This window comes from Carlito syrichta, unplaced genomic scaffold (genome assembly GCF_000164805.1).
Source record: "Carlito syrichta isolate Samal-C Ts95f unplaced genomic scaffold, Tarsius_syrichta-2.0.1 Scaffold313449, whole genome shotgun sequence".
NCBI lineage: Eukaryota > Metazoa > Chordata > Mammalia > Primates > Tarsiidae > Carlito > Carlito syrichta.
In genome coordinates, this window is record NW_007257545.1 from 366371 (window position 1) to 378739 (window position 12369).

The 12369-nt window shown below is 38.2% G+C and overlaps 1 protein-coding gene across 3 annotated transcripts in view; it reads left to right on the top strand.

Annotated features, from left to right (window-relative positions):
- TNRC6A (trinucleotide repeat containing 6A) overlaps positions 1-12369 on the top strand; it is a 222134-nt gene that overhangs the window by 170948 nt on the left and 38817 nt on the right. For all 3 annotated transcript variants that reach the window (XM_008070485.2, XM_008070484.2, XM_021718783.1), the window contains exon 5: positions 3879-4292. In XM_008070485.2, the coding sequence (XP_008068676.2) occupies positions 3879-4292 (414 nt within the window). The remainder of the gene's footprint in view (positions 1-3878; positions 4293-12369) is intronic.

The window sequence follows — 12369 nt, forward strand, 5'->3', positions numbered from 1 at the left end:
AGAGGCTGGGAAACTACAGTTTGTAAGCCAAATCTGGTCCACTGCCTGTTTTTGTATACAAATTTTTTTTTGGAACATAGTCACATTTATTCATTTTCATTTACGTGTTGTGTATGGCTGTTTTTCTGCTGCAGTGACAGAGTTGAGCAGTTATGACAGAAAGTGTGTGGTCTGTAAATGCTAAAATGTTTACTGTCTCATCCTTTACAGAAGGAGACTGCCATCTCCTGTTGTCTAATATTGCTCAGTTTACCTGGATTTTCTGGTTTTTGTTTTTTTGGATTTTTCTGAGTTGGAGTCTCACTCTATCACACAGGCTGGAGTGTGGTGGCATGCTCATGGCCACCTCAGCCTCTACCTGCTGGGCTCAGGTGATCCTTCAGCCTCAGCCTTCCAAGTAACTAGAATCACAGGCGTGTGCCACCATGCCCAGCTAATTGTTTGATTTATTGTAGAGACAAGGTCTCATCCTGTTGCTTAGGCTGGTCTCAAACTCCTGAGCTCAGGCAATCCTCTCACCTCAACCTCCCAAAGTGCTGGAATTGCAGGCATGAGCTACTGTGCCCAGCCAGATTTTCTGTTTTATTGGAGTAGATTGTATGTGTATTTTCTTGTCTTTTTCATAATTCTTTGTTTGAACTTAAACAAAGAATTCTTTTTTATTTTTGGTACTATTTATATCTTTTTTTAATTTTTGGTACTGTTTAAAATCTCTTCTTTCATTCCCATTGTTTGGGATTACTAAAATTTTGTCAGACTTGCTGGTAACAGTGTTATGTTGATGTTCCATCTTTTACTGTGCTGTGTAGCAATTGAAATGCCATGAGATTTAGAGATACATATTCCTTAAAAGTACACTAGTAAAATAGTATGGTATTAGTGATCAATGAAACTATCTGGTTCTATTGGTTAATTCCATAAACATCTTTTTTTGAGTTGGAGTCTCACTTTGTTGCCCAGGCTGGAGTGCAGTAGCACGTTCCCCGCCACTGGAGCCTCAACCTGCTGGGCTCAGACGATCCTACCATCTCAGCCTTTTCAAGTAGCTGGAACTACAGGCATGCGCACACTTCTTAAGTTTTTTATTTATTGTAGAGACGAGATCTCACCAGGTTGCCCAGACTGGTTGCGAACCTGTGGAACTCAGACAGTCCTCTCACCTCGGCCTCCCAAAGTGCTGGGATTGTAGGCGTGAGACACCGTGCCCAGTCCATAAACTTCTTGATTTATTCTGTGCCAGCTAGTTAATCTGTGTAGATTGCCTGTCTCTTCTGCATTCATTATAAAACAGTGTTAAGTCAATTCTCTCCTCCAGCTTTTCAAACTATTTATAGAATTGAGCATAAAGAAAAATCTTCATTTTAGAAAATAATTTCTTACTCTTTTCCATTTTTATTTTTACAAAAATATGTTAACTAGAATTTTTTTTTACTAATACAAAAGCAAGACAGGATCTTGCTATGTTTCCTCCGCTTGTCTTAAACTCCTGGGCTCAAGCAGTCCTCCTGTCTTGACTTCCTAAGGTCCTAGAGAATATACATTGTTGCTACATATTGGGAACATTAAGTTGTCTAGGAGACATAACTTTTATACACAAAGTAATTAGGCCTAGAAAGCACTTCACCCAGGTTATTAAGAGACTTGTGCTGGGCTCGGTGGCTCAGCCTGTAATCCCGCACCTTTGGGAGGTTGAGGTGAGTGGATTGCCTGAGCCCGCGGGTTCGAGACCCACCTGGGCAACTTGGCGAGACCTCATCTCTACAATAACTAAAAAAGTCAGCCAGGCGTGGTATTGCATGCCTGTAATTCCGGCTACTTGGAAGGCTGAGGTGGAAGGATCGCTGGAGCCCAGCAGGTCGAGGCTGCGGTGGCCGGGAGCGGCCACTGCACTCCAGTCTGGGCAACAGAGTGAGACTCCAATTCAAAAAAAAAAGAGACTTGTTAGTGAGCCTCAAGAAAAATGCAAAGGATGCCAAGCAATAAATTTTAAAAATTTTTACTGTAATTTCTCAACTACGGTTTGCTTGTATTACTTGTGGTAAAATTGTAGTCACACTGAGACAAAGAGAAGAGGCTAAGATCACATATTTAAAACGATCAGTAGAAGTGATGTAGACTAAATCCACTAGACATTCAGAGCAGAATGACAATAGGGAGGCTGGATTGTTAAGTGAAGGGGGAGACTCTAGAGCAGGAGTGTAGGAGAGTATTGGGTGACTGTTGTAAGCAGCAGCACAAGTAATCAAGGCTTTAATCATAGTGTCATATATAGTATAGGCAGTTGATAAATATTTTTTAAAATTTAGGGCAAAGGACAGGCGTGGTGGCTCATACCTATAATCCTAGCACTTGAGGAGGCTGAGATGAGAGGATTGCCTGGGCCCACATGTTCGAGACCAGCTTGGGCAACTTGGCAAGACCTCATCTCTACAATAAATCAAAAAATTAACCAGACATTGTGCCGTACATCTGTAGTTCCAGGTAATTGGAAGGCCGAGGTGGAAGGATTGCCTGAGTCCAGCAGGTCAAGGCCTCCAGCCTGGGTGACAGAGTGAGACTCCAACTCAAAAAAATTAAAATTAAAAAAAGAAATAAATAAAATGTAGGGCACAATAATAGCTTCTGTTTACCGAGTGGTTGTAGTTTGCTGGGCATTTGACCAAGACTTCCCCTACTTTATAGAGGAGCAAGACACAGAAATAACCCAGATGGGGCTATTTTACTTACAGAACTGGCATTCTTAAACCTTTAACAGAGAGTTTCCTTTGTCATCACCAGTAACATGGGGGTGTTACACTTTACTTACCTCCCAGTGGTGTCTATAAAGATGCGTCAAAATTTCACAGAAACATTAAGCTGCTACAAAAGTACCAGGTGGCATTGTGTCAATCTTAAAGAGTAGCCACTGTTTGTATGACCTTATAGTCTGTGTTTTATAAACATTAGTACATTTAACCTTAGGATAGCTCTGCCAGGTGTAGGCATTATCTTTGTCTTATAGAGGAGACAGCAGACTCATTCAGATTTATACAACTTGCCCAAAGATACAAAGTTTAGTAAAGGCAGAGCTGGGATTGAAACCTGGTACCAAAAACTAATATACCCTGCCATCTCTTTGTAGTTTCTCAAACTGGGTATATTTTTACTGGCTTAAGTTATTTTCACCTTTATTATTTCCTCTCTTTTTAAAGTAAAACAACTTATTTACAGTTTCTGATTTATTTTTCAGATTAGATTAAAACTAGAGTATCCAAATTATTTCTCTAATTTTGACTCATCTCAGAGTTTTAATTCAGTTATCTTTGTCTTTACTTCCATATTCTCAGTTTGTATTATTTGATTCAGACTTGCATTTTAACCATGCAAAACATTATTAACTTTGCCTTTTTGTAAGGAAACCAGCAGGGTATTTTCTACCCTTGTGCTGTTCTTGTGTTGTCATTCAAAGGTGAAAAATAGGGAGAAAACATTAAAAATGAGGTAGAATAAAAACAATAACCAACTGAGGATTCTTTTAGGACTACCAAAAATTGGCCACATCTGTTCTTTTAGTTATTGTAAGTTCTCTGATTGTGTAATGAGTGTTTGTTCTCTGATTAGCATGTAACACGGGACAAGAGATGGTGAGCATGAGTCGTCATCCAGGCCAAGGGTCTCCATGCCCTTTTTGGTTAGGTAGTTAGCAGAGGTAAAATTTGACTCTTGGCAGTGATGTCTCCTAAGTAAATTTGAGCCTGTCAATGAGGTTATCACTGTGCACTTAAAGCTTCTGTTTCTTTAGGGTTATTTTTCTTAGTACCTTTGACTTTAGATGACTTACTGTGGAGGTACACTTTACTGGCTAATCTTTTCCACCCCTCTTCTTTTGTTGGGATCAGTGCCAGAACAGATAAAGCCCAGTGTAAGCCAGCCTCAGCCTGCCAACTCTAATAACGGCACTTCCACAGCAACCAGCACTAATAATAATGCCAAGCGAGCTCCAGCCAACAATCAGCAGCAGCAGCAACAGCAGCAGCAGCAGCAACAGCAGCAGCAACAGCAGCAACAGCTGCCGCAGCAGCCGCAGCCACAGCCGCCGCCACAGGCCTTGCCCCGGTATCCTCGTGAAGTACCTCCACGATTTCGCCACCAGGAACATAAACAGCTTCTAAAGAGGGGTCAGCATTTTCCTGTCATAGCAGCAAACCTGGGATCTGCTGTGAAAGCATTAAACAGCCAGTCAGAAAGCAGTGCTTTAACAGATCAACAGCCACAAAATAACGGAGAGGTGCAGAGCAGCAAAAACCAGTCAGGTGAGAGAAGGTGTTTCTTACAAGACTCAAATGTTATCATCGTGAGCAGTTTAGCAAGTTGATGAATTCATAGCTTTTTGGTGATATATTTGTGGCTTTATTATAATAATTCTGTGCAGAAAGTTATAAATGGGGAACCTTTAAGATGTTTCCTGAAAGTTACCTGCCCGTCCTACTTTTAAAAATGATTATTTCAGTCACTTAACTCTCCCTTCAGGTTCTGCCCATTTTAATAAGGAACTTTTAGCTGAAATTGACCATGATGATAGCTACAATCAAGCAATCCCCAAGTCATGTGCAGTTATACATATTATTGTACTTAATATGTGAGGTGCAGTTCTTATCTCCACTTTTCAGTAGAGGAAACTGAGGCACCAAGACATTAAATAACTTGCCCAGGTTCATTCAGTTACTGCATGCCATAAAAAGACTGGCACTCATGAAAATTATATTCAAACATAGCAAATGCATTTAGTTATTTGCCTCAGAATGACTTCTCTCAGCTCGGTAATGATTGAGAAGCAGAAAATAAATTTACCCTGTGATTTTAGGTTTTCTGAAAGCCCAGTTTGTTTCATCATGTTTTGATAGGTTTTGATAGTGGTTGATTTGTCCATCTGTCCATTTATCCAACTATTTTAAAGTTTTACCACAAGCCAGATATAGAATTAGGTGCTAGAATTGAGGGGAATTAAGGTTCCCATACATGAAAACACTTATCGAGGTAGTATAGCATACTGATAAAAGTGTCTAGAGCCAAGTGGACCTGGCTATTAAGTCCCAGCTCCACAATAACTCAGTGAATGTGACCTTGGGCAGGTTACTAAAATACTCCGTGTGTCTGAGCTACCTTTCCTAACTGTCTCAGGTAGAATTACTCACTTTCTACCTCTATGCTCTTTTATGTACCAAGAACTGCTCTGTACATTATAATATATTATGGTATTTCACAGCGAATAAGTAGCAGATCCTGGACTCACATCAAGATCTGTCTGACTCCAAAGCTATGCTCGTAACCACCATGCTGTGCTTTGGCAACATACTGGATGTGATAGGTAAGGAGGAAGAGGACACAAATGTGAGTTTTCTAGCATAGGTACTTAGAGCACCACATTATTATTGGAAAGGATACAAATTTAAGTTATCATCTTGAGTTAATACTTACTCCTTACTTTTTCAGCAACTTATTACCTGTGTGAGCTTGGCCAAATAACTCAACTGACCCTCTTTTCTGATATATGAAGTGTGGACAATAATACCCAACCTTATAAAGTTGCTTTGAGGACTTAAGTATATGACATGTTAATTCAGCTAGCTTAATGCTTAATATTTAAGTGCTGAATAGATTATCTTCCCCTTTTATGGAAGGACCATAAGCGGAGTTTGGTTTATATATACTACATATAATGCCAAGTAATAGACACTTAGTAATTTGAAATTCCTCTAGGAAGTCAGATTGGAAGCAGATGTATTGGACATCAGTATAATAAAAAAAATGTTGTTAAAAACCTTGGGAGAGGTTATTTATGCTTGAATACTTATTGTGAGCTAAGCCAAGTGGAATGATAATTAACAAAATAAACAGGGAGGTGGGGTAGTATATTTAGTAAATATGTCAAATATGCTCTTTCAGTTTGGAAAACAAAAGAACAAAGCTGTTTTTGAAATGGAAATAACAGGAGTAAAAAAATCTTCTCAAAAATGACTGTGGGTCAGAAAAGCCAAAAGTGTTACAGGTGTGCATTCAGATGAGAAGAAGGCCTAAGGTCTGGGCATAGGAAGAAATCTTCAAAAAAAGATTGAGAAGGAAAAATGTCCTGCCTGTTTCTAAAAGAACTTTAAAAAGGTGTACTACATTAATGTTGGAGGTTAAGATGGAGGTGGAGGTTAGGAGGGTAAAGCAACCTGACTGAGATCTGGAATTAAATCCCAAAACAATTAGAGAATGCAGATGATGAAGCCAAAGCATTCTGAAGAAGAACCAAATTTGTACTTTTGTCTTTTTAAAAGCATTTTTGAATTTCCACTTACTGGCATATTTAACATATTTATATTAAAATATGTTTATAGCTGTTGCTAGGACTTGTAATAGAAACCTTAGCCACCCAAAATAAACCATTGGGATTCAGTGAACTCTTCTTCAGGAGTTAGATCTGTCTGGCTCCTACAGGACAATAATAACAGTAATGATGTAATGACAAATCACTTTGGGGTGCTTACTATGAGCCAAACACTGTGTTAATTTTACACGTATTTTGTAGATTAGATAGTATCATCTCATTTTATAGATTAGAAAGTGGTCTAATGGTCAATGGAGAACAGTATCGTAGAAAGTATAAACAGCATGAGCAATAGCCCAGAAACACAAAAATTGTTTGTTGTCAACTACATTTATTTCAGAATTGCAAGAGCGCAACCGTTTTTATTTTTGTTTATTTGTATTTGACTCTTTTGAGCAGAGAATGGAGTAGATCTGGAAATAAACTAATGAGTGTGATGTGTTTTTCATGGTAAAAAAGAATGCTAGATATGCCTCTTTGTCCTCATATGCAGTGATACGTTTCTCATTCAATGTAGTCAGAGTAAGACTATTACCTAGATGAAATTAGGTATTTTATAAATCAGAAATCACTTCCTAAATGCCTCCCGGGGATAGGAGGTAGGTGAAGAGAGTGATGAAAAGGAGTAATGGAACCTTTGGTAAATGTGTTGATTTTGTATTCCTGAATACCTTTACCTTCCTGTTTTTTTATTTTTTACAACTCTGTGCGGGGCAAACCAAAAAACTCTGCAAGCTAGTTCTGGTCTGCCAGTGTGTGACTGTGCCTCAGACACTTAGTAGTTTTAATTGAGACTTAAGCCATCTTTTTTCCAGTTGACTACTTAGAGCCCTTAGGGAGCTAGTTGCTGCTGAAGCCCAAATAATCCTTGAATTTGGGAAGAAAGACCACAAACCACGTAATGAAGGATCTGGAGAGATCAATGTGCTTAACAGGGCTGGCAGCAATGTTGTTTTTATATGTTACAGTTTTCTTTTTCTTCTTTATTTTTATTTTTGAGTTGGAGTCTCATTCTGTCACCCAGGCTGGAGTGCAGTGGCACGCTCACGGCCACCGCAGACTCAACCTGGTAGGCTCAGGTGATCGTTCCACCTCAGCCTTCCAAGTAGCTGGAACTACAGCCACACGCCACCACGCCTGGCTAATTTTTTGATTTATTGTAGAAGTGAGGTCTCGCCAAGTTGCCCTGACTGGTCTCGAACCCATAGGTTCAGGTAGTCCTCTGACCTCGGCCACCATGCGTGGCCAATGTCACAGTTTTCTATCCCATTTTCTATCCTCCAACTAACATCCATACAGAAAAATTAAAAAGGCTTGAACAAGCATATTTCTCTCCACCCAAATACAGCAGTTGTTAGCATTACCCCATCTTGACTTCATACTCCTCTCTCTCTTTCTGTTATACATACATGTGCACGTGTCCATATTCATTATTGTTGAGCCATTTAAAAGTTGCAAACATTATAATATTTCACCATTAATACTTCCACAGGAAATTATATAAAGATTTGCATGAACAGTTACCACTAGGATACCCATTGGGAAAGGAAGGAGATGTAATCAGAGAAGGGATACACAGAGGTAGTTTTTTCTGCTATATTTGTAGTGTATTTTTTTTATAGAGTTTTTAAAAAATAATTTATTCCTTGAGTTTTCAATGGCCCAAACACAAGGGGGCGACTTCTATAAAATTCTGACTGCAGTTTCTTAATTATGCCAGACTAAATTATCTATCAGCAAATTAGTTTTCTCTGTAATTCTCTTACCTAGGGCTTCTTTTTTTTTTTTTAATTTATATATTTTATTTTAAAGATGTGGGTTACAATTCAGGATTAGGTATACAAGTGGACATTAGGTATACAGGTAAAGTTTGGGCCTCCCATTGGTCTCCACTTTGCCTGGTTTGATGTAATGTATTTCTTGAAGTGGGTTACATGAATGTTTTTTATATTGCTTTCTATAGACTTTTCTATGTTTGAAATTTCTATTTTAAAAAGAAACTTACTAACACTTGAGATATTGATATAAACGACCAAGAACTGGGATGTTTTAACCAAAAACATTAACGTTAAAGTTTCTAGAGATGTTCTAGAGATGCTGTCCATCCGCCTGTGGTTTTGCATTGCTCTGTTCAGTGCAATGTCCATCCTTGCTATCTTGTAACATATATTTCCTGCTCTCAGCTTGTACCTTTCCCTTGGCTCATAAATAAAAACATACTCAAATCTCCACCATCATCGGAAAAAAAAATTCCTTTAATAGAACCTTTATACTCTTGAGGCTATTACAGAATTTCTCCCCTCTGTTGTCTTTCAGAGTTCTTAAAGGAATTGTTTATACTTCCAATCTCAAATATATTACATCAGTCCCTGGTAATTGGACTTTTTACTCCCTTGATTAAAAAAGCTCTGTTACTGAAGTCACTGATCTTAATATCAAATTCACACCATTTTCCCCCAATTGTGGTGGTTTTTTTTTTTAAACTAGTCTTTTCTACTTTTGTCTTAATAGATACCTACTTTTTTTTTTTTTTAACAGTTGATTACTTTCTTTTTTTTAGAGCTCTTTACTTTTGCAGCCTCTGTGTCACATATATCCCTTGTTTATTCATACCTCTCTACCCTTCTTTTGTATTTTTCATAGTTTTTCTTTGGCTACCTCTCAGATTTTATTCTCTCCCAAGGCTTTGTTTTAAATCTCCGCATACGTTAGGTTCATGTCTTCTAGAGGTTTTCAGCTGATGTTGGTTGGGCTCCTCAAACTCATTGTCTCCAAACTAGAACTTAACATCTTGCCTCCAAAACACTTTCTCCTTCTGGGTTCTTTTTCCCAAAAGATTGCCACCCTCATTCATCCAGTCACCCATCTAGAAACTGTGAATTACGGTTTACTCTTCTCTCTCCTTCATATCTCACAGGTCACTGGTTTGCTATGCCCTGCTAACTTGAGCTCCAAAATATCTCTCATCTTTTTTGTCTCCCTGCACTGCTGCCACTGTTTGGGGTGTTCCCCATCTAGTCTAGAGCAACATTCCCAAGAATGTCTTTTATAACTGTCTCCTTACCATCTTTATCCCATCTCTCAAACCAGAAACCAGTCCTGGTCCATGCATTGCATTAGTTGTGGTATTGCTTTTGTAGTCTTTAATCTAGTAAAGAAAGACATTGGCTGTTGGCCTATTTTAGTCCAGCTTTATTGGAAGACAGCCACCCCCATTCATTTACATATTGTCTGACTACCTTAAAGCTTCAGTAGCAGAGGTAAGTAGTTGCTACAGACCATCTAGCCCTAAAAACCGAACATGTTTATTAACAAGACCTTTACAGAAACAGTTTGCAGACTCCTGGACCAAAGACTAGAATAACTAAAAGTGACATTTTGAATGTTAGTACTTAAGAGCTATTTGAAATTGTGTATCGGTGATTCTGTCATATTTCCAATGATACCCTCTCATACTTGGAAACACTGTAAACCCTAAGTATTATTTACTTCTGAACCTCTTCCCCTTCTGGTGAGATTGAAAGTCTTTAAGGCAGAAAGTAACTATTTGGCTATTTTGTTTGTTACATGCTATATATTTGGTAAGAAAACATTTGAATTCCCATGGATCTAAATTCCTCCCTAATAACTTATGCTGCTGCTTTATACATTACTTGAATTATCCCCCACATCAACTCTTTGATCTTTTTTAATAGATGCTGTGTAGTGTACTATTATGTTGTTTTTGAGGTGTGTGCTGTAGCTGTTCCCACTTCTATGGGAATTTTGTATGAGAGTAGGATGCTAATGGTATTTTGGATTTCAGTGGTATTGTGCAATCTTCCAAATCTTAGTTTGCCTACAGCATTGCAGTGTTTAAAAAAATGAGTATTTTGCATTATATTCAGTAAAACTCAACTGCCCCTTTTCTACTAGTACAGGACAGTTTCTCACTATTTATTGGAAAAACTGAATGATAATCTACTTAATGACGTTCCTGTATGTTCTAAATCATTTACAACAGTATGTCTTGGCTTTCTTATGTATACGAGAAATATATTATTTAATTTCTTCCAACTCTGAAATAGTCATGCTGAAGCATTTTAATTATGAATCTTGAGAGTCCTTTTCACTTCTTCATTTATAGTAGTGTCTGTTCCCACCCCTCCTAGTAACTTTTATATTTTTTTCTAAATTGCAACCTTCTTTATAACCAAAAATGCCTGTAGCTCTCTCTTGATAACCCAATTTTTGAAATAGTTTTAAATTTAGGTTTTAATCAAAGTGGCTCCTAGATTAAATTATAGCTAATAACTACTGGTGGCACCTTCCCTTATTTTCCTAAAATATATAGGAAGATATAACAAAAGACAACATAGAATTCCATCTCCAAATTGGGTCGTGAACAGAATCTGAGAACATTTTTCAGTGACATGAAAAGTGATCGAACTCATTTGCAGAATATATTCTGGCTGGCATTTTAAAGTGAAACTGTCATTTATGGCTTCTTTCTTTGCTTTTATGTGGGAAAATCTCTTATTTACTGATAATTTCATGGTTTCATCTTTGCTTTTAACGTTTTAATCATTTGGGATTATTTTCTACATACCTCATTTTAAAAATATTTTAAGGTATTGCCTGTTCCTTTAACCCATTGATTTACAGTGCTAACCTTTGACCTATATGCGGGTGTATTTCTGGGTTATTTTTTCCGTTCAAAGTGCATGTATACTTTGGCTGTGCAGTGCTATTCAACTGTTGCACGATAATGCATAAACTTTTATTTTTGAATGTTTTGGGAGGTCATTCTCCCATTTGTTTTACAGAATTTTAAAATCACTTTTAATCATATTATGGACTCCTGTTAACAGTTTCTTGTAGTTGAATTAAACTTAGAGCATTGTTACATCTTCCTTTCCATGAATACATTTCTGAACTTAAAATTTCTGCTGGGCGCAGTGGCTCACACCTATAATCCCAGCACTTTGGAAGACCAAGGTGAGAGGATTGCCTGAGCCTGCAGGTTTGAGACCAGCCTGGGCAACTTGGCGAGACCTCATCTCAACAATAAATCAAAAAAATTAGCCGGCATGGTGGCGCGTACCTGTAGTTCCAGGCTAAGGCAGAAGGATCACCTGAGCCTAGCAGGTTGAGGTTGCGGTGGTCAGAAGTGTGCCACTGCCCTCCAGCCTAGGTGACGGAGTGAGACTCCAACCAAAAAAAAAAAACAAATTCTGTACTTGTGCCTTCCATGACCTGCAGTAAAGTTTAATCATACAGAACTTGAAGTATTGTGTTAGCTTTATTCCAAGTTATTTTATGGCTGTTAATGATTAGGATCTTTTCCCATCACATTTTCTCATTTACTATTCCTGGCATATAGGAAAACTATTGTTATTTAACCTCTAATTTTTGGGTCATATTTTATCAGTTGGTACTTCTAGCAGGGTTTGAATAGTAGTGTTGGTGACAGGTATTCCTGTCTTTTTCTTGTCATGGGAATGCTTCTGGTGTTATGCTGTTGAGTTCTGGGTTCATTTCTTTATTTTCCATTGCGATTGTTTTGTTTTAGATGCCCAATCTTCTTTTCTTTCTTTTTTTTTTTTGAAAGCAGGATTTATTGAGAGGACAGAAAAGCTCCCAAAGGAGGGGACCCAAAGGGGTTGCCCCCAATCTTATTTTCTTACTTCTGCCTTATGGAAGTGTCAGCACACATGTATACATGCACACAGACACACACACACACACACACACACACACACACACACACAGTGGCAGGCAGCCAAAATACTTTTGTAGTAGTTCAGGAGAGGAGGATGATGATGACTGGACTGTTTTAGGTTTGGACAAAGGTATATGGATTTGGGACTTGGTGATGTTTTGGATTCACTGTGTACAAGGGAGAGTAAAGGATGAATTCTAGGTTTTAGGAAAATTACTGAAGTGAGGACGACATGTAAGGAAGAGGTTTTCCCTCCTTTGGGAGGAGGCATATGTGGAGTGTAAATTCAGTAGTTAGTATTCTGCTTGAGATATCT